A 23,410-nucleotide genomic window follows, 5' to 3' on the forward strand; every position below is an offset into this window, starting at 1 on the left:
GAAAGGAGGAGGAGGGAGCCAGGAGCTACATGTGTGTGTGAAAGAAAGTAAAAGACGGTGATGAAGAATGTGTGTGTGTGTGTGTGTGTGTGTGTGTGTGTGTGTGTGTGTCAGAAGGTGGAGGGGCTCCAGGGAAAAGAAACCCGACTCAGTCTCCAGAAATCCCTTTCATGTGTGATTGGGGCCGTGCCTCTGTCTCCTTGTTATCTCCTCACACAGGCCCGGTATCGCGTTCTCTGTGCTGGCTGACTCCGTAACCCACACCGAGTGTCTGCAACACAACTCTGGCCTGCTTCCCCTTCTAAACTGATTTGAATAAGGGTGAGAAGTGAATGGCTCAAATAAAGCTCTATATTACTCCCGGTTTGGTCTGAACACATGTGGAAGCGTGTCATTACTATACTGTATATGAAGCCTATGTTTTAATGAGTTAAAAGGAGGAGGTGAGGATTAGATGACACTTAGTTTAGCAATAGGGAAAATAATAAGAAGCAATGAAGGCATAACAACAAATAAATGACAATCTATAAAACAATATTGTAAACATATACGGGAAAGAAATAGAGTAGTTTTATATGCAAATAAATGTATATATTAAAAATATGTAAATAAATATACTCTGAAATAAATAAACAAATACATGTGTATATAAATGAAAATGCTTATTATTCTTTAACATTTTGTTATTTGTCTTTATTTTTCCACGTTTATTTATTCTTTTATTTACTTCTCTTTATATTTTCTCCCTTTAGAACAAGGAAACATATGGGCAATCACATATAACACAAGTTATACATACATAAATAAACTTAATAATTAAGTGATAATCAAAGGTATCACATGATGATTATGCACTATAAAAACATTTCCGCCTTGTGATAAAGAAAACGTTTTCACTTAGACAGAAATGCCACAAATCAGTGATTTTAAATAGTTACATCCTGACGATTGAGGACACGATATGTGACTCCACCTGTTAACAGTAACTTAAAGTTACAATGTATCTCCATTCATGTATCCTATAGTGCCAAGTGGTAACTGCTGGTGTGTTTTTGGATCTCACTTACACTTGTTTTTCTGAAGTTTTATCGTCTAGATCAGGAGTTCCCAAACTTTCTGTGGCCAAGGCGCACCAAAGACCAAGCCAAAATCTCAAGGCACACCTGTGTTCATATCCGGACAAAATACCCTCTCTAACACATAGTATCACTGTTATCACTCTGTGAACATTTATTTATTTAGTCCTTGTAAGAAGCTATTCTCCTTCACACTAGCAGACAGTCCACTGCTGGGTGATGGATACCGTGTCTCCAACTGTGCGCTGCTTGTGGTTTTTCCCAGAAATGTCACCACAGACACAGTTAATAATTGCAAATGAATCAGTCCATTAAGACATTTATTGTACTAACCCCTAACTTTTAATCATCCACAAAGTTTTCATCAGCTGTTACAGAAAATTAAAAAAGCTTTTAACCGGACTAAAACACTGATCTACTGCAGAGGATGCATAGGTATTAATTGATATAGTTAATGGACTTATTTATCAGTGAGGACAGTGATTTGTAAGGCATCAGCAACAGCCATGCATCTGTTTAATCCTGTTAATCACTCAGTCTTTCTACCTCACTGCTTTGTCTCTCCATCTCTCGTTCCTTTCGTCTCTCTCCCTTGTTCTCCATCTCTCGTTCCTTTCGTCTCTCTCCCTTGTTCTCCATCTTCCTTTTTTACAACAATGCAATGTTAGTGGCTTACATAAGCACATGCGTAGACGGAGAGAAACTAAGCCCTTTTAAAGCGTGATGACTGAACCAGAAATTCTGGGAAGATGAAGAGACGGAAAAAAGAAAAGAGAAACTTTAATTCTGATGAACAGAGGACACATGGGAGCATCTGCGTTGTGTGTTAAAAGGCCTAGTTTGGATGAGGTGAATCAATATTTTATCCAGACTCTTCATCTCAGTCATGCGTCTGCATATACAGCTTTAAATGCAGGCAAAAAACTAACAAAAGCAAAGCCAAAAATACACGCAAATGATTCTGTCAGGACATGAAAGGATGCATCCAAATGTATTCATTGGACTCAAATTATAAAAAAGGAAATATATATTAGTTATCAGCCCCTCCCCCCCCACACATCTACTGTACACTAACTCAGACACACAGACACTAAAGGCTGCCAAATGTCAACTGAGATCTGGGGCAGCTTCCTCGCAGGCATAGCCTATACACAGCCAGATGAGGTCCTGCATCCAGCCGAGCATGTCGTTACCACGGTGACCCTGGTCTCTCTCCATCACCACCAATAAAAACGCTGGAAAATTGGCGAGGGGGGATTGTCTGGGAGGCATTCAGTGGAATGTCATGTGGTATTACCCCAAACAGTGTGTGTGTGAGTGAGTCAGTGTTGGACATTTAAAGGTTTTAAAAAGGGCCTTGGAGGTTGTGTAGATGCTCTGGTGTGGTAATAAAACACACACAAAGAGACAGGCTTGTTTAATGTCCGTTTAAAGGCTGTTTTTAATCTGAGTTTGATTTCGGTTTAGTAGCCATTAACAGCAGCACACTGCACCTGGGGGCTTTATTGCACTGACGATTACGCAGGCTCATTGACTCGCTTTTTAAGTTCAAGTATGTTATTAGGTGCTATTTAATGGACACATGTGACCACATTTACTGTCTTACAGTCTCTGTCTTGATGGTTATTGCTGGTAATTGCCTGCACCGAAACACAAATGTAAGCATTATAACATGGTGTATTCAAACATTACTGTTAAAAGCAGTAGACCTATGGCTAAATTGTCTCAGAAAGTGCCTACCAAGCCATGTCTCAATTTGTATATTTCTGTTCATAGAATTCCATGTACATTATGTACTTACTTGTGTAGTGCAATCCTTTTAGTCAGTTAGTGTTGTCTCGCATCAACACGGCTCTTGTGACATTACCTGAAATGAAGATCGCCGCTGTTAGCTAGCATGCTCGCTATAGTTTGTGGTACCAAATCATTAGAGACTGTGACCCAACCCAATAATCATACTGATGTCTTCTATCCGTCCATAGTTTAGTTGTACTTAGTGAATAAAAACAAATGTATAACTTAAATTTGTATAACTCGGAGTACACCGCTGCTGGTCCCTCATCTTCCGCTATGTAGCCAAATTGGTGTCCAGCGTCAACTTTAAAAAAACGTTTCTGTCCAGCTTTCATTTTCAATTTACAACTAAAGGACTAGTTTGACATTTTGGTAAGTACATGTATGATTGATACCACTCATATCTGTCCGTGTGCAATATAAAGCCATGGCCACAGGGTGGTTAGCTTAGCTAAGCACAAAGACTGGAAACAGGGGAAAACACTTAGCCTGATTTATCCAAAGGTAATAAAGTCCGCCTACCGGCACCTCTGAGGCCCACTGACTAACACTTTATAATCATGTATAGGCCTATACACTGACCTGTAACGGTACGATCAAGACAGAAGGGAGGTGGGACTCAATTGCACGACACAGAGGCAGATAAATGTTGAATGGAACTGGTCTTTACTGAAAACTTTGCAGTTGCTATGGTACACGCATAGACAGTTGAACATGCAAAGTATCAAGGGGTAATCCAGGAGCAGAGTCAGGTCACGGAAACAGGTTTGGTACACGGGCAGATACTCAGCGTAACAGCACAGCAGACAAGGATCAGGCAGGGGCAGAATCGAGTCACGGAATCAAACGCTTGGGAAACAGGAAGACGGCACTAATGCTGGAACTCTTGACATCGAAGTACGAAGACGAACTGGCAACGAGAGACAAACAAAACAGACTCTATATACACACCAAGAAGTGAGAGGGAACGAGACACAGGTGAGGACACTAACGAACAGATTGGGAACACCTGGGGGTAGGAAGCAGAAACAACAGAGAACAGGTAATTAACAAAATAAAACAGGAAGTACAAACACAACACAAAACATCTAACGAACAGTCCGAGACCTAATATGACCAAAAATATAAATGCAACACTTTTGTTTTGGCTCCCATTTTTCAAGAGCTGAAATCCAACATCTAAGACTGTTTCTATGAACACAAAAGGCCTATTTCTCTCAAACATTGTTCACAAATTTGTTAGAATTTGTGTTAGTGAGCACTGAGATAATCCAACCACCTTACAGGTGTGGCATATCAAGATGCTGATTGGATAGCATGATTACTGTGCAGGTGTGTCTTAGTTATCACAATAAAAGTTCACTCTGACATGTGCAGTTTTATCACACAGCACAACTCAGCGTGCAGTTGGCCTGCTGACTGCAGGAATGTCCACCAGAACTGTTGCCCATGAATTCAATGTTCATTTATCTACCATAAGCCGTCTCCAAAGGCGTTTCTGAGAATTTGGCAGTACATCCAACCGGCCTCACAACCGCAGACCACGTGTAACCACAGCAGCCCAGGACCTCCTCATCCGGCATCTTCACCTGCAAGATAATCTGAGAACAGCCACCCGGACAGCTGATGCAACAATCGGTTTACATAACCAAAGAATTTCTGCACAAACTGTCAGAAACTGTCTCAGAGAAGCTCATCTGCAGGCTCGTCGTCCTCACCGGGTCTTGACCTGACTGCAGTTCATCGTCGTAACCGACTTGAGTGGGCAAATGCTCACCTTGGATGGCGTCTGGCACTTTGGAGAGGTGTTCTCTTCACTGTAGTGTATGGCGTCATGTGGGTGAGTGGGTTTCCTGATGTTGTGAATCGAGTGGCCCATGGTGGCGGTGGGGTTATGATATGGGCAGGCTTATGTTATGGACAGGCTTATGTTATGGACAACACAGGTGCATTTGATTGATGGCATTTTGAATGCACAGAGTTATCGTGACGAGATCCTGAGGCCCGTTGTTGTGCCATTCATCCACCACCATCACCTCATTTTGCAGCAGGATGATGTTGCAAGGATCGGTACACAATTCCTAGAAGCTGAAAACATCCCAGTTCTTGCACGGCCTACATACTCACCGGACATGTCACCACTGAGCATGTTTGGGATGCTCTGGATCGACGTACACGACAGCGTGTTCCAGTTCCTGCTGATATCCAGCAACTTCAGCCATTGAAGAGGACATTCCACAGGCCACAACCAACAACCTGATGAACTCTATGTGACGGAGATGTGTTGCACTGCGAGAGTCAAACGGTGGTCGCATCCCCCCCCCCAATATAATAATAATAATAATAATAATAATAATAATAATAATAATAATAATAATAATAATAATAATGAAAAGAAAAGAAAAAGCAACCATTTTATGCACATCTTACACCTCACATATCTTTTAATTTAAGAGTTAAATGAACCAATTCACACATCTGCTCTGCACACTGTAATTAAGTCGATCAAACACAAATGACATGGAGTGACCTTCTATCCAGATTACCTGAATTTAGACATAAAAGTGAAGCAAATTCAGTATATTTTGTATGTATTAAATGACATTGATTTTTTACTCTTCATCAGTCACTGCCTTCATTTGCAGCCGGTCCGTCGGCTGAAAATAAATCATTGTGGGATTAATTAAAACGTGTTTGCTGCTGTGTCCCTCGGTTACAATGAGGGAGCGGTTGGTGCTTGACCCTCAGTGACACTGGGCTGTGGAGGGAGAGAATGCACAGATTAAAAAGAGGAAATGTAGTGAAGAAAAAGGAGAAAGGAAGAGACAAAGGTGTGAAAGTAAAGGAAGAGGAGATGGAGAGGAATGGGGGGGGGCAGCATGCTGGTCGTAGTAAATCTCTCTCTGGCAGGGCAGAGAGGAGAGGACCATGTCCAGATTTATGGCTGCCTGCTGGGGTAATAAGAGAATGGATTGGATCCTTTTCAATCGGCCTCTTCACAGCCTTGTAGTGCCTGCGGCCAATACAAGAGCAACCTCACTGCTGCTATATGATCTATATACTCTGAGCTGCTACAATATGAAGACCAGGTGATTTACAGTGGATACACTTTTGTCATATGTAGGTCAGCAGCTCCTGTCTTCTCCCCACAGACCTGGCTCTGCCAATTGTATCAGATGATTGTCTGCTGCCATGGAGATAGAAACTGAGCTGGCTCTGGTTTTGTGTTTTTTGGAGATAGAGACAGGCAGACAGACAGTTTCTCAAGTATGTGCACGTGCAGAGAAGCACCTATTGAGATGTACTGCAGGCAAAACTAATGGGCTAGTTAAACAGTATAATGGCACCAGAGATAAAAAAAAAGGCGCTTCCTCTTTCCTTCTTCCTGTTGATACCTACTCTCCCCCACACTGCATGGCCTCATGGGCTAAAGCAACACACGGAGAGATGATACTGTCTGGATATCCGCCCTGCCCTGCCCAACTCTAGGGAAAACTCACAGTGATGATTGAGAATGTAGATATTATTTGCCTACAGCAGCGTTGTGTTATCGTGCTGTAAAGTAATAGTTTAACACACCTGCATCTGCATTTTTTATACCATGTTGTTGTACCTTTTAAGTGGATATGGCAAACTTGTGAGCAAACTGCTATTAATTACTCATCTAGCAGATGCAGAGCAATATCAGAATTCATTTAGAGTCGTGTTTCTGGCCACCTAACAAATGTAAGTCCAAAATTCTCTCTCTTTACTAACCGCGGCGCTGGTGTTGTTTTCACCTTGTGAGTGTGTCATCACAGCGTGATGTGCTACTGCAGACACCTACTGTAGCGGGAACTACCACAGAATCTGTTTTGAGTTCTTTGCCAGGTGTTTATATTTCTGTCCATCTGACTGTGGACAGATTTTATCGGGCAATTTCAGATTTTAGATATTAATTAGAAGAGAAAGAAAGTCTCTCCAGGAACCATCACCTTAACGTGGTGGAGAGGTTTGTGTGTCCCTATGAACCTGAGAGCTGTGTTGTCTGGAGCCTTGTGCTCCTGGTAGGGTCTCCCAAGGCAAATTGGTCTCAGGCGAGGGGCCAGACTAAGAATGGTTCAAAACGACCTCATGAAAAAAAGGAAAAGAGAAGGAGAGACCCTGCCCGGAGGAAGCCCGGGGCGCCCGTCTGGAGCCAGGCCCAGAGGGAGGGCCCGACAGCGAGCGCCTGGTGGCCGGGTTTGCCATGGAGCCCAGCCTGAAGAAGCTACGTGGTGCCTCCCATCCATCCATCCTGTGGGCCCACCACTCACAAGAAGAACCGCTGGGGTCGGGTGCGCTGTCACACGGGTGGCAGTGATGATCAGGGACCTCGACCGACCAGACCCGGGCAGCAGAGGCTGGCTCTGGGGAAGTGGAACGTCACCTCTCTGTGGGGGAAGGAGCTGGAACTAGTGCGGGAGGTGGAGCGCTACCAGTTGGATCTGGTGGGGCTTACCTCTACGCACAGTCTTGGCTCTGGAACCGTACTCCTGGTAGGGGTTGGACTCTATTCTTCTCCGGAGTTGCCCAAGGTGTGAGGCGTCGGGCGGGTGTGGGGATACTCGCAAGCCCCCGGCTGAGCGCCGCTACGTTGGAGTTCACCCCAGTGGACCTTTGGGTTATGGGTGGGAAAACTCTGACTGTTGTTTGTGCCTATGCCCCAAACCGCAGTTCGGAGTATTCAGCTATCTTGGAGACCCTGAATGGAGCCCTGCAGGGGGCTCCAGTAGAGGACTCCGTAGTCTTGCTGGGAGACTTTAACGCGCACGTGGGAAACAATGGAGACACCTGGAGAGGCGTGATTGGGAGGAACAGCCTCCCTGATCTAAACCCGAACGGTCGTTTGTTGTTGAAACTTCTGTGCTAGTCATGGAATGGCCATAACAAACACAATGTTCAAACATAAGGATGCTACATAAGGATGCTACATAAGTGTACGTGGTACCAGAGCACCCTAGGCCAAAGGTCAATGATCAATTTTGTGATCGTATCATCTGATCTGAGGCCGCATGTTTTGGACACTCGGGTGAAGAGAGGGGCGGAGCTGTCAACTGATCACCATCTGGTGGTGAGTTGGATCAAGGGGTGGGGGAAGACTCTGGACAGACCTGGTAAGCCCAAACGGGTAGTGCGGGTGAATTGGGAACGTCTGGAGGAAGACCCTATCCTGGAGATCTTCAATTCACACCTCCGGCGGAGCTTTTCAGACATCCCTGTGGAGGTTGGGGGCATTGAAACTGAGTGCGCGATGTTCAAAACCTCTATTGCTGAAGCTGCGGTGAGGAGCTGTGGTCTCAAGGTCTTAGGTGCCTCAAGGGGCGGTAACCCTCGAACACCGTGGTGGACCCTGGTGGTTAGGGAAGCCGTTTGACTTCCGGGTTATGTGATCGGGGAGGACTCTGGAAACAGTTGCAGGGTACCGACCGACTCGAACGGCGGCCGTGGCAGAGGCAAAGCAGTGGGTGTGGGAGAAGTTCGGAGAAGCTATAGAGAAGGATTTTCGGTCGGCACCAAGGTGCTTCTGGAAAACCATCCGGAACCTCAGGAGAGGGAAGCGGGGAACAGCTGTGTACAGCAAGGGTGGGACCCTGCTGATTTTGACTGATAAGGTTATCGGCCGGTGGAAGGAGCACTTTGAGGAACTCCTGAATCCGACTAACACGCCCTCTATGAGAGAGCTGGAAGTTGATGGGGGACCATCGTCAATTTCCCTGTTGGAAGTCACTGAGGTAGTCAAACAACTCCACAGTGGCAAAGCCGCAGGGGTTGATGAGATCCGTCCAGAAATGCTGAAGGCTTTGGGTGTTGAGGGGCTGTCTTGGTTGACACGCCTCGTCAACATTGCGTGGAAGTCTGGGACAGTGCCTAGGGGGTGGCAGACCGGGGTGGTGGTTCCCCTATTCAAAAAGGGGGACCAGAGATTGTGTGCCAACTACAGGGTATCACACTTCTCAGCCTCCCTGGTAAAGTCTACTCCATGGTGCTGGAAAGGAGGGTTCAGCCGATAGTCGAACCTCTGATTGAAGAGGAACAATGTGGATTCCTTCCTGGCCGTGGAACAACGGACCAACTCTTCACTCTCACAAGGATCCTGGAGAGGGCCTGGGAGTACGCCCATCTGGTCTACATGTGTTTTGTGGATCTGAAGAAGGTGTATGACCGGGTCCCCCGGGTGATACTGTGGGAGGTGCTGCGGGAGTATGGGGTGAGGGGGTCACTTCTGAGGGCCATCCAATCCCTGTACGCCTAAAGCGAGAGTTGTGTCCGGATACTCGGCAGTAAGTCGGACTCGTTCGCAGTGAATGTTGGCCTCCGCCAGGGCTGCGCTTTATCACCAATCCTGTTTGTAATTTTCATGGACAGGATATTGAGGCGTAGTCGTGGAGGAGAGGGGTTGCAGTTCGGTGGCCTGAGGATCTCATCGCTGCTCTTTGCAGATGAAGTGGTCCTGATGGCATCATCGGTCTGTGACCTTCAGCAGTCACTGGATCGGTTCGCAGCTGAGTGTGAAGCGGTTGGGATGAGGATCAGCACCTCAAAATCTGAGGCCATGGCTCTCAGCAGGAAACCGGTGGATAGCCTACTCCGGGTAGGGAATGAGCCCTTACCCCAAGTGAAGGAGTTCAAGTACCTCGGGGTCTTGTTCGCGAGTGAGGGGACAATGGAGCGAGAGATTGGCCGGAGAATCGGAGCAGCGGGGGCGGTATTACATTCACTTTACCGCACCGTTGTGACGAAAAGAGAGCTGAGCCAGAAGGCAAAGCTCTCGATCTTCTGGGCGATCTTCGTTCCTACCCTCACCTATGGTCATGAAGGCTGGGTCATGACCGAAAGAACGAGATCACGGGTACAAGCGGCCGAAATGGGTTTTCTCAGACGGGTGGCTGGCGTCTCCCTTAGAGATAGGGTGAGAAGCTCAGCCATCCGTGAGAGACTCTGCGTTGAAAGGAGCCAGTTGAGTTGGTTCGGGCATCTAGTAAGGATGCCACCTTGCCGCCTCCCTAGGGAGGTGTTCCAGGCACGTCCAGCTGGGAAGAGACCCCGGGGAAGACCCAGGACTTGGTGGAGAGATTATATCTCCTCACTGGCATGGGAACGCCTCGGGAACCCCCAGTTGGAGCTGGCTGATGTGGCCCGGAGAAGGGAATTTTGGGGTTCCTTACTGGAGCTGCTGCCCCTGCGACCCAACCCCGGATAAGCGGTAGACGATGGATGGATGGAGAAAGTTTGTTAAAATCACCTTAAGGTCGACCTATGAAACACAAATCGTTTCATCCTTTTAACCGTTTAATATGAGATCCGATCGCCAATCAGTACACGACTTATTGTGAACATAACTTTTGTTTGTTTTCAAGAAAACACCACAGGAAACCTTTTAATTAAAGTTTTGTATGTAGGACTTTTACTTACAAACAATCATCACCTGCAGCTCTTTGCTTCTTCCATCCTGTTTCTAATCTGCTTTTAAGACTCATAAAGGGGGAACCACCAGAAATGCTTCTTCTGGGGCTCCTATGTCACTAATACTAAATTAGTTTCCTTATGTTTAACACATTACAGAATAATGTCAGGTATATACCAGTGGTGTTATGTCAGCCGGATCCTCAGAAATAGTTTTGACGGTTTGTAATTATGGTTAGGCTTTTCATGGGTGGGAACAAAGCCCCACGCTGACTGTGCCCCTCAGGGCAGCCAGTGTTGGAGCTGACTTCACCTGGATTTCTATGGCGGTGTTTGTCTGGTGGTCTACAAGGTTCTCCCAAAGGGAAATACTGCTGTAACATTGTGCAAGAACTGGTGGTTTCAACCGACTAAAACCACCGTGGGTGATGACATTGATACGAGCAGGAAGAGTATCATAGCACAGGGCCTAAAGCTCCTCTAGCTCATTTTGACAAAATATAACACAGATCATAACAGCCCGTCGGCTGCACATTCTGTGATGAACTGAAAGAATGAATACGAGGATGAAAAAGGAACAAGGCAAATCAAATTGAACACTACAGGTCATGATATACATGCAATTATCAGGCAACACAGATAATAGTTAGATCAGGAGTCCCTGAATACGTTGCACAGAATACTTCTGTTTTTGCCCTTATTCTGAAAAAGACAATATTCCTGCTAAGCTCTTTACATGGCTAATGCAAATTATTATTCCACTAATATTCCCTTTTACAATTTAACAATCAAATAGGATTTTTTCAAACTTATCCATCAGTGATGAACCCAATCGAGACGTATATTTGGAATGCTCCTAAAACCAGAATAATATTGGCACATCCCACATGTGTTACATTCAAAACAAGGCCTCATTCAGAATATTAATATACTGTTTACATGACATGTCTAAAATTGGAAACATTGTCATATTCAAAAAAGATGCGGAATAATGGTGAGCATGTAAACTTAGTCATTGTCATATGTGTTGTCTTGGGATTCCTCTGTAAGTAGCCAGTGGTTTGTAACACTGTTGACCTTTAGCAGGGCAGTTAAGTTAACACAAGGCCCTGACCCCTCAGACAGCATTGTCACTATTAGCTACCGCCTGCCTGGAGGCGAGGGAGATATATTGTTCTGCTTGACAGTCCTGCAGCAGGAGGAGGCGGAACACGAGAAGGAGGATAACAAGTCTAACGGCAAATAAAGAGCAAGTAGAAGGGAGCCAGGTTTAGTGTATCAGAACAAAAACTCCATGCATTTCATTTACAAGCAAGAGATAAACTTATTTTAATGAGTTTTCTAAGTATTATTCCAAAGTGGCCTTCAGTCAAAAGGTGCTTTCCTGGAACTGACATGCTAGGATCGGGGTGTGGTGGGACTCAGCCTTCACTAGCTAACTGTCAGGAGTCATAAACGATGCTGTGTTCCTCTTTACGACGCAGCTCCATTGCCTGAGGGAGGAAAGAAAAGCCAGATAATTGCACAACTTGTGTGTATGTTATTTTGAGGGGCGGGGAACAGGGAGGTGGTTGAAGGGCTTTATGGATGCTTTTCCTAATCAACCTTCTCCAACAGCTTCACTTTTACGAGCCGTCATGTCACCGTCACAATGCTCTGACGGTCATTGACCTCCTGCAGGTTGCTCAAGGTTAAATAACCGTACTTGGCTGCGCAAGGTATCTTTGATCGGCTGTGTTTTTTCTTCTAACTCGAATGGCTGAAATGTTTAGATAATCTGAATGCTCACACAAGATGCCTGGAGCAAAGCCAAAACTAACAGTCGTTAAAAGTATTTAAGTAGTTAAAAATACTAAACTGTATTTTACTACTTGTACACACAGCCTTCTATTTTTTAAGGAATATTTTGTAATTTTGGGAAAGACGCTTATTTCATACTTCCTTTTTCCTTAACTTCCTTTACATCAGCTTCATTGAATCAGTTCTTGCCTTTACTGTCTGTGTTATGTGTTTTTTGTCTCAGGGCCTCAGGGCCTCAGACACTTCTCTCCTCATCCTGACATTTATATTAACCTCTTCAGACATGTCAGTGTCTGCTGTCTAACCCATTGTAACTATACACTGGTGGTAACATTGCACTGCAGCAACACGAGCCTCACAGGAGGATAAAGTCCATAAACACATACATCAACACACACACACACACACACACACACACACACACACACACACACACACACACACACAGACACACGCATGCCTTCAGGGTTTCCTGAGACAACATGCTGTAAACCAGTCACCAGTATGGCTGACTTACTGTGACTGTGGTGTTTTGACCTTTCTCCTAACTTACAGTATTGGCGTGTGACTACAGTGCCGATTGTCACTGTTGCCTTTAGTGCTTTATTTGTCTTGTTTCTTTCTCAGTTTCTCTCACATTTGCACCTTTTCTTACTCTCAATGTGTCAGTCTGCAAGTTTAAACATCTTTCTCTTCTTGACATTGTCCTCTTTGTCTCTTTCACTCTCTTGCCCTGAATCTGGGTGATGTTGCCTCATCATACGGACCCTGAAGCTAAAAACATCCAAAGGGGAAACAATATATGATCCTCTTCAGTGAAATGCACTGTATTTTTCTATTTTTTTATTTGGTCCTTTGTGTGCATCTGAGGAGAGATGGGGGTTGAGGTAACAACATGGTTTTCTCACTTTGATACAAATTAATTAGCCTTGAAGATCAAACAACTGTCAGTAAATGCATTAAAAAAACATCAACCCTTCCCCCACAGAAACAATTAAAAATACTCCCAATCTGCCTCCTTATTACTCTGTGCCATCTGACCAGACACTTTAGCGGGGGTACAAAGGTATCTCCCATGGGAATATTCCCTCCATCTGCTTATCATACTGAAATCAGAAGCACATGATTACTGCCACAGTTATGTCAGAGGTGAGGTGTCCCACACTTCAGTCAGCATTTGTTTCACGGTAGTCTCGCACAAGAAGACAAACTAGAGATAGGAGCTGAAACGTGTGATAAAATGCAGATTAAGCTCTGATTGCTGTATTAGAATCTCTACACGGAGGTGTCACATCTTGATGAGATGGGATCAGATTAATGAGACGAGATGAGATTTAAAAAAAAACCATGAGAAGCAGCCTCAGGCTTCAGGGAAAATAACCTGGAAATCATAGAACAAAATACATTTGGTAGATAGTGAAAGTAATAGAAGCCCATTTCTGGCAATGAGATGAAAATAAAAGATTCTGTTAGTCATTATAATGAGAAACTTTCTCAAAATAATGACTTAGTATCTCAAAATAATGACTTAATATCTCAAAATAATGACTTAATATCTAAAAATAATGACTTAGTATCTCAAAATAATGACTTAGTATCTCAAAATAATGACTTAATATCTCAAAATAATGACTTAGTATCTCAAAATAATGACTTAGTATCTCAAAATAATGACTTAATATCTCAAAATAATGACTTAATATCTCAAAATAATGACTTAGTATCTCAAAATAATGACTTAATATCTCAAAATAATGACTTAATATCTCAAAAAGTCAATATTTTAAGATTTAGTCATTATATTGACTTACAGGATTTCATCTTTATTTATTTTGCTGGCAGAAATGGGCTTCCATAGTGAGTAGATGATAAAACTATTAGTAAGTAAGTAAGTAAGTATTTTTGTAATAATTACTTAGTATCTCAGAATAATGTCTTTGTATCTCAAACTAATGTTTAGTACCTCAAAAAGTTTAAGATACTAAATTATTATATTGGCTTACAGGATTTCATCTTCTTTTTTGTCTTTAATGGCAGAAATTGGCTTCCCTAGAGAGTTGATAGTTGAGAGATGATAAAACTATAAATAAAGTAAAAGTAAGTATTTTTTATCAGGTGGATTAGCATCAGCCTTCACTATCAAGAATATTAATCAGCATCAACTGGACCTAACCTAAGCAAAGGTGCTAACCAGTGTTGTCATTGTTACATAATTTAGTGGCTTTTCACCATTTCTTGTGTAAAACATATACAAAACATACAGAAAAGTATGTATTCATATGCAACCAGACATACTGGCACGTCTTCTTCTATTATCCCTGGGTCAGTATTTAAGACCTTTGTTTAAAACCACAGAGTCTGATACACACAGACAATGCTCTTGATTAATGTAGTTTTGTGTAATATGTAGATACATTGACACCTTGTGTTAAAAATGAGCAGTACAGCAAAGTACAAAGTGTAAGTATCAAAATGAAACTGAATGTAGACCTTAAAGATAAAATATAGCCCCGCATAAAAAATAATACACGAATATAAAACTGGAAGTTAGCCTGTTTCCTTACAATCATTTGTCTTAGTCTCTGTTGTTGCAGTCCCATCAGCAGTATGTCCGCCTTGGTTTGGAACTAGATAGGAACCATCATCTGTTCCTTGTTTCCCCAAGTCGAAGCGGACGAGTCGGAGAAGGAGCAAATCAAAATGGCGAGCCAAGAGGAGTCTGTGAGGGAGTTCGTCGCTGTTACTGATGTGGATGAGGAGAGAGCCCGGTTTTTCCTGGAGTCTGCTGGCTGGAATTTGCAGGTAAGTCTTTTCTGCGTTTTTCCATTGAGCTGTGATGGACTGTGCGACGTGAAGTCAAAAGTAAAACAGCGGTGACATGACATGTGTCAGAATAATAGCTTCCCGGCTAACATTAGCCTGTGTTGCCGGTCATTTGTGCAAGTCACTCTTTGACAATGGCCTGACTGCTTTCTGTCACCAAACAACAAGGCTGTTTCACAATTTGTTAGCGGGCACAGCCACGGCTACTGAAAGGCCCACCCTGCTGTCTCTTTACAAAGCAGGTTGCCACAAAGTTTTGGCTAACGCTAGTCTTTCGTGAGTCCAATGAGCCGTTGCTAGCTTTTGTTAGCCTGTAACGATATAACTCTAGATTAATGTCAGTTAACCTGGTAAAGACCCGTTAGCTTCTGACACTGCAATATCAGCTGTCCCGTTGAAGTGCGTTGTTAGGAAGATGAACTCCTCTCCACTCAATTCGTAGAGTCAAATAACGTTACATATAGAAAATGCAACTGACTGTTATGGTTCGAGCTTTCTCACTCGACTAGCGCCTCCATTGTAGAATAATAGACAATAGAGAAAGACGCAATGTATTTTATCAACTGGGATACTCTGGCGTAATTTGGGATTTCACACAAAAAGACAAGGCAACCTCAGACTTGGATGGAGTTTAGTTATCTAGCTATTGACTGAGATGTTTTGCCTGAAAGGTAACCAGTAACACATCTCAAGTCTTTAAAGTCAGTTTTATTTATACAACCCAATATCACAATTTTGCCTCAGGGGGCTTTATTCTGTACATCATACAGTTGTCCTTTGACTCTCTTTGGATAAGGTAACATAAATCCCCAAACAAACACATTTAACAGAACTAAAATTGAAGAAACCTCAAGAAGAGAAATGGAATGGATCCCTCTCCCTGAAATAGATGATGTGTAACATAATACAATGACAACTCTATGTTCACATCATGTGTATAATTTCTCATAGGGATTATCTAAATCCCTATGAGAAATTGTACACATGATGTGAACATAGAGTTCTTTGTGACATCAAATTTCCTTCCTCCCAGCTCGCACTCGCCAGTTTCTTTGAGGATGGCGCTGATGACGACATAGTGACGCTTCCTCAGCCTGAGTTAGGCTCCTCTGTGTCGCGGTCAGCTGGGCCAAGGTAATTTATATTTACACCACACCCTCATTCTGATACAATTGTATTGGCACACTCATAAACTGCAGTACAACGTGGCAATAACTATGCAGCGATGTTCACATCAATACTCACTGTTCATCAATTTAATTTGGTAACACACAATTCAATGCAACAACCCTATACCACTTTTCTTCTTTATCATCAGCGCTCAGCCCAGAGTGACATCCTTCAGAGATCTGATGAATGAGGCAGAGGATGAGAGTGATGAGGAGGAAGGCGAAAGGTAAGTTTAATTACCAGTTTTGTCTATCTTAAGCAAATGTGTCCCTCACTTTTACAGTGCCAGATGAAGAATCACACATAGCCTTTTTATCCTGAAATTATTTAATTAAGCCCCATACAAGAGATATTTGTCTGCTTTGCCCTCATTCTCAAGAAACTCCCACAGCAGGGTTAAATAAGTTAAAGGAAATGGATCATGGGCCTGGTAGGGATTCAGAGGGATTACAGTGGACTCAAAGACAAGTTAATGAATAAAGTCCCTGCCCACTTGATTGTGTGTTCTAACAAGCCATTGGAGTTTTTTCTCATCCTCTTAAATAGTTGTGACTATTGTTCTAGACATGTCCGTCTGTCTGAGCTGTACTGTCTCAGTGTCTGGCTGCTAGAAAGTCACACCTAGCAGGGTGATTCCAGAATGCACCAAACTATTTTTGGTTTCAGCTCATTCATTTTGAGCCGGTCGTTTGTGCTTTTCTGCTGCATCGACAGGTTCTGCTGCCGGGGCAGTGCAACTGAGCGGTTTGTTTAAAGACTCTTTTTTTTTATTACAGTCGGTACAAGCAAGCTGAACTAAAGAACGATACATGTGTTATCCAGAGTGAATTGTGAAGTATCATTTGCATTTCCCCCAGTATCGTTTTGCAGAGTGTGATCTTTAATATTCTTTAGACCTCCTCCTGCCAGGTAACTGACCGTACGCACAGTTTAAGGTCTTCACAATATCAGATTTTCACAGTGCAATGTGCGATTGTTATCCCTTTTTAAAGTGCAGTATATACATACAGTAGTTCAGAAATCTTAATGGACTGTGATTTTAGTGTTGATTCGCTTCATGGTGTATTTAGTCCGATAAGAGTCTGAGCATCCCATCCCTGTCAAACTCCCGAGTGTTGTGTAATGTGGTTTTATACACAGCGGGTTAACACAAGGCGTAGGTATATTTGACTTTTAGTTCAGTGTCATAATTCTCCTGTTGATATTACTATTGCAACGCTAGAAAGATGTGTCGCACGTGATGTGCGTTAATTACGTTCTCCACAGTAGCCGTCTCTGTTTTTCATTCACTTTGTGGTACAGAGCGATCGTGGGAAGGTCGGCCTCGTTTCATCGTAATATGAGACGTTCTGTGCAGTCGCTGCTGTGTTTACGTTAATTAATTCATTGTGATAGAGTGGCGAGGAGAAGATTACTGAGCCTTAATGTTTTATTCATGATCAATAATCTCTACCAGCATCAGAAATTAAAGACGACATAAAGTTACTTTGTGTTAAGATTGTTTAAAAAATAATGGGTTGTTCTTTTTGAGCGTTTGCTGTTTTACTTACACTGTCGAACACTTCACACCCTGCCAGGTTTTTTGCCGGGGGATCAGAGCGCAGTGGGCAGCAGATTGTTGGGCCTCCCAAGAAGAAGAGCTCCAATGAGGTGGTGGAGGATTTGTTCAAGGGGGCAAGAGAACATGGGGCTGTTCCTCTGGACCGTCCTGGGAGAGGGCCAGGAGAGCCCAGCAAAGCCAAGGTACAGTGAAACTCCAACAAACAGCGTCATCGTCCTTTTTCCGTCTCATTCTGTATCCATTCCTATCCGTGGTGTTTGTATACATTCATTTGTTATTGCTCAGATGGGTCAGCAGCTTCATCAACTGCTTTTTGTGTTAGTAACCCTTTTCCCTGTTGTTGAGTCATTAGTTTTTATTGTCTCCTCACCACTTAGGCCTTCATCGGTGGAGGCTACAGGCTAGGTGCAGCTCCTGAGGAGGAGTCGGCCTACGTGTCTGGAGAGAGACATGGCTCCAGAAGCCAGCAGGATGTGAGTTGTTTTTTGTTGCACTTCTTGCTTTGTGTCTGGCTTCATCGGTACTACTCGAGCCCTGTAGGTGATAAGTCAACCTCATTCTCTGCCAATTCTCACAAGTCATCGTGGGACGTCAGGACACTTACCTTAACACAAGGAATATAATTGATTTCATTAAACAGTGTGTTCTTTACATTGTTTAACCACTTTCTGAGGGACTGTATCTTGCCCCGTGTTCCCTACAGTCCGCCATGATGGAGTTGTTACGCAACGCCACATGTCGTTCGAGAGCTTAGAATCTATTTAGTGAGAAACTGTTTTGAGATCAAAATCACAACAGCAAGTACAGTAGGCATCTCACACAGGCAAGCAAACTCACAATCAAACTTTGAGCCAACTCACCTATGAAGTCTCATCATTGTCCTGTAGTCGGTAATAATAAAAAAAATTAAAACACTCCTGTGTCCTTGCAGAGGTTCAAACAATCGTTTCCAGTAAACATATCTCCATCTTGAACATCGTCACATTGATAAAAGCCCATGAACAGCTGTTTCGATCTTTGAAATCAGCTGATCGATGTGTTTATTTTCACGATGATACTCGCTAAAAACGGCATGTATCAAGCTATTTGATATTTGCTAACGGGATGCCGACCTCGGACCTTTCCATTGACACTTCATTTGAGCCAATCGGAACTTCCATGCCTTATCGACAACCTTCAATAGCCAATGAGTGTCAACTTGATAAGGAAGTGCCAGCCCTCTTCTTTTGTTTACAAATGGAGCCAGCAGCAGCCTAGTCTCCCTTTGACTCCCGTATCGTGTAGCCAATGAACTGCTGAACCTTTAGACATGTGATAACCTTGGTTTTATATTTACAAATGTTATTATCTTTTCATAATTGTATTTATTAATTACAAAATACAGAATAAATACAAAAATATTACAATTATTTTTGTTTATACTTCACTTGCTTTGTTACATTACTACTGACAGGGAATATTGGGTAGATAATAGTTATTTATAGTAAAGGCCAATAGTTATTTATGGCCTTTTTATCAATAAATATTATAATATCTCCAAATGCACAGCTTGTGAACGCCTGGTGTTACTCTTAGACAAACCTGTCTAATAAGTTAAGTTTTTATCCCTTTTATCTGAAATTTGAACCTGAACTTGATAACACTTGGTTCTATGTTTCTATTGTGTTTTCCAGCTCATACCTACCAGCTATACCCATCTTCAGACATCTTTTTCAACAACAAACTTCAGGCGGAGTGTATTTTCTTCAAATTCAGTATATTCAGACCACTATTACTTACTGATTTTGCAAGAACAATAAGAGAGTTATCTTTTGAATGAGACCAAAATCATGCAGCTGGTGCAAATGGTTGAAGAGCAGCTTTCAATTTACTTTGGGTATTTCATTTGTAGGTATTTTCGGGTAACCTCTTAAGAGGTTAATCATATATGACTACACCCTATTTTGTCAAGTTCTTATGTTGCCTTGGTATATACTGGCTCTGCACCTCTTAATATAGACATTTGTCAGTTTTGTAGGCTACATAAAGCTGGTAAATTATAAATATACAGAGTACAGGCAGTGGTACAGGAAGTGTCGAGGGCAGTGGGCGAGAGTGGAGCTGTGGTTGTTTCCTGGAAGCACTAAGTATCAGTACACACCAAACATCAAAACATGAAGTCTCTGTAGAAAAGAGTTTTTCCTAGGACTAATTGTAGTGCAATCCATACTGATGTATGACCTCCGCCACATGAATTTCATGTGTGTGTGTTAGGTACACGTGGTGCTGAAGCTGTGGAAGACTGGTTTCAGTCTGGATAACTGGCGATCTCAGAAACTACAGCGATCCTGGAAATGCTAACTTCCTTGAAGCAATCAGACGAGGGTGAGAATATTAGATTCATCTTTGTCCTTAATGTTTGCATGTGAATATAAATACGGGCCCCTGTTGACCTGTTGTTGTCCTCCTACAGGGAGATCCCTCTGGAGCTGAGGCAGCGGTCTCGAGGGGGCCAGGTCAACCTTGACATGGAGGACCACAGGGATGAGGACTTCTCCAAACCCAAGGTGGCCTTCAGGGCCTTTGGAGGTGAAGGACAGAAGTTGGGAAGGTGAGATTGATGAGCAGCTGAACTCAATGTGAGGTCTAAATTAAGACTGGAAAACCAGTTTGACTTGTTCTACGTGTTAATCATTAATTAATTAATGAGTCATCTTCAGTTGGACTTTATGTCTCGGCTCATTCCAGATAAATGACTGGATTGTAATAAGTCAATCACACTGTTGTGTCATGAGGCACATTTAAATATCATGTGTTTACTCTTTCTAGTAAAATCAACGACTTATAACAGCACTTAAAATAACCCAAATAAAAAGCAATACATTTAGAAATAGCATGTTCTGTAAGTTCTACACAATAATCATTCAATTATCAAACTTGTTCAAATAATAAAATATGGAATATATTCAAATTTGATGTCCTATGTTTGGTTTACAGTCTTAGATATGTTGTGGTTGCCGGGTCATGTTATACAGCTGTAAACTAAAAATTGGATTGTTTGGATGGGTTTGTGCTGCAGGAGGCTGATGAATACGTTTTGGTGTCTCAGTCCGCACCAGCAGACCTGTAGCTAACACTGTCACTGCTGTATGTAGCAACGAAGATCACAAGGGCCCAGTGTTTTAAGTTATAACATAACTTAATGAATCTTTTTGAATTGTGTAATCTAGCCATTCATGTTGTGCTGCTTCTCTGGGTCAGTGATATTGTATGCTGCCAATGAGCAGGAAAACCCATGTATCTTTATTTCAATTTTTTTTCCCAGATAAATGAAGAATTAATGAATATTTATGATACATTTAGTGATAATAAACTTTAATAGCACTTTAAAAGTGCTTAAAAAGTAACATTTATATTTAATATTTACTTAACTATATTGCAACTTAATCAATAGGGATGGGGATGAGTTAATAGGAAATGGAAAGGAAAAGGGAAACCGAGCAGACAGCAGCTGGCAGATGAGTTGCGTGCAGACAGTGAAGATCAACAGGAAATCCAGGCCAGCTTTAAAGTGGTGTGACATCAAATAAAAGGGTTAATTCTGGATTGTACCGAGTACCTCAGCTATCTGGCTCAGTAAAGTAGGACCAGAGTTTTATAAAGTATCAAGTCAGAGTAAATTCTCACCCCCCCCCCAGTGCCACCCCAGAGTTGGTCAACGCTCCAGCCTCCATCCAGCTGGACCAGGCAGCCAACGAGGCGCAGGCCATCTCCACCGTGAGCCTCGACTCCTCCCAACCCGTCACTAACATTCAGATCCGACTGGCCGATGGCGGCAGGCTGGTCCAAAGGTTCAACCTTAGCCACAGGTGAGCCATTCACCCTTTTCTACTTGAACCTGAATCAGACAGCTACTGTATTCTGGAGTTCACCGATTGTGAAACAGTGGGCCGCTACTAAAGTAAGAATTTGGCCGACACGGATACCAATGCAATGTTTGAAGAAAGAAAACTTGATTATGAGAAAAACTGTGAAGTCGTTCAGCATTTCATTACACTATCTACAGATTCATGAAACAACCTATAATATAGTCTTTTTAGCTTTAGTGCTATCTGTCACCTCTGTTTTACAATAAACACAGAATACAACGTTCTGTCGCTGGTCTTTCTACGGCTGACATTTTCTTTCACCCCTTTTTGTAAACAAACCACACGTGTATCTGACGTCCTGCCGGAGTCTCCAGCCAGCGGCTTCTTCTCCAAACACACACACAACAGATTAACAGCGTGAATGTCTTCTTATTTACCAGTAAACAAGGCGACTGTCTGCCGATACGGATGTTCAGCCGATGAATCGGTGCATCCCTCTTTTAGATTCAGTGACATTTTCACATAGGATTTCACATAATAAACATCGAATTGAATTTTGAATAACATCCATAAATCAGTGGAATAAAGAAAATGTTTTAAAGGTTGTTATTATTGTTCCGATCATCATTTCGTCCTGTCACACATAAGTAAACCCCCTGTCCCGCTGTGTTGTATCCCTCAGGGTGTCTGACCTGCGGCAGTTTTTGGTGGAGGCCCGGCCCCTCATGGCTGCTAGAGAGTTTGTTCTCATGACCACATTCCCCAACAAGGAGCTGTCGGACGAGAGCCAGACGCTGGAGCAGGCCAACCTCCTCAACGCCGTCATCGTCCAGAGGCTAAACTGAGGGGGAGAGTAAGAGCACCCCCCCCCCCCTCTGGTGGTGTGGCTGAGTAACTGCAGCCCTGTGAAACCTGCTGCCCCTTCTGAGGGAGGAGAAAAACACAGACTTGCGTATGGACTTCTAATTTCTGATTTTTGTTTTTCTAAAGTGAAACATAAGTTCTGTTCCCCCAGACCCCGACTGTCAACCTCCTCCCCCCTCTGTGGTCTGTGGCGGGGGAAACAAAAAATCTTCCACTTTGGAACAGAGTTAATTTAAGAGCTGTTGGAAAAGCCTACAGATGCTGTTGGATTGTGGTTTTGATGTGGGGGGGGGTTTACCTGACAGCAGTAGGTGTAACCCAAAAGCACAGCAGCAGTCCAGCTTCCTGCAGAGATGTTCACTAAACCTGAATCTTGTTGTTTCTTTAACTTGCTCCCCACTTTTCCTCTTCTATTAACCTTAGTTTGGCCCTTTAGCTCAGTTTACTATCAGGTGCTGGGGCCTCACCAGAGCCATCGCCACACAAGGAATACTAGTCTTATTACAGTACATGTTGATCATGTGGTTTTGTACATGTTTCCATTTCCCTCCACATGGGGAGAGAAGTGTAATGGTGACAAAACACTGAAGGGATCTTTTCTTTTCTTTTCTTTTTAACCTATACCAGTAGCCTTACGCGCCTTTTATTCCCCTCCAGAACTACACCTGTCCCATTGATCAAAAGAAGATGGAATTATTTTTTTAAACTGCCCCCCCTCCATCTTTTTTTTTTCTTTTTCTTTTTTCTTTACAGACTGTAGGATTGTCCCAGTTTAGACGGTGGCGTTTTGAAATGGTGTAACATGAAAATCTGTTGCACGTGGCTTTATTGTCAAACCAATGGTTGAGCAGAAGAACATATAGATTGTAAACACTGGTTTGTAGAAGTTGAATTCCTATGACACACTGACATCTTCTATGCATCCTGGGGCAACACAGAAATATGTTTGGACCTCTGGTAAAATAAATCCATTTTATGGTTGATGTATGAAGAACTTATCGTCTTGTGTTTTTATTGTAGGTGGGGAAAGGGTTCGCAAGTTCTTAAAG

At 43.0% G+C, this 23,410-nt stretch overlaps 1 protein-coding gene across 1 annotated transcript; it reads left to right on the top strand.

Annotated features, from left to right (window-relative positions):
• Positions 1-4,280: 4,280 nt before the first annotated feature.
• Positions 4,281-23,355, top strand: nsfl1c (NSFL1 (p97) cofactor (p47)). Its single transcript, XM_029436318.1, is given in 11 exon segments — positions 4,281-4,710; positions 14,761-14,897; positions 15,952-16,052; positions 16,237-16,314; positions 17,666-17,831; positions 18,027-18,122; positions 19,903-19,950; positions 19,952-20,013; positions 20,102-20,239; positions 21,327-21,497; positions 22,180-23,355. Coding segments are annotated over 11 exon segments (1,218 nt in total). The 5' UTR covers positions 4,281-4,652; the 3' UTR covers positions 22,343-23,355.
• Positions 23,356-23,410: the final 55 nt, after the last annotated feature.

This window comes from Cottoperca gobio, chromosome 7 (assembly GCF_900634415.1).
Source record: "Cottoperca gobio chromosome 7, fCotGob3.1, whole genome shotgun sequence".
Taxonomy (NCBI): domain Eukaryota; kingdom Metazoa; phylum Chordata; class Actinopteri; order Perciformes; family Bovichtidae; genus Cottoperca; species Cottoperca gobio.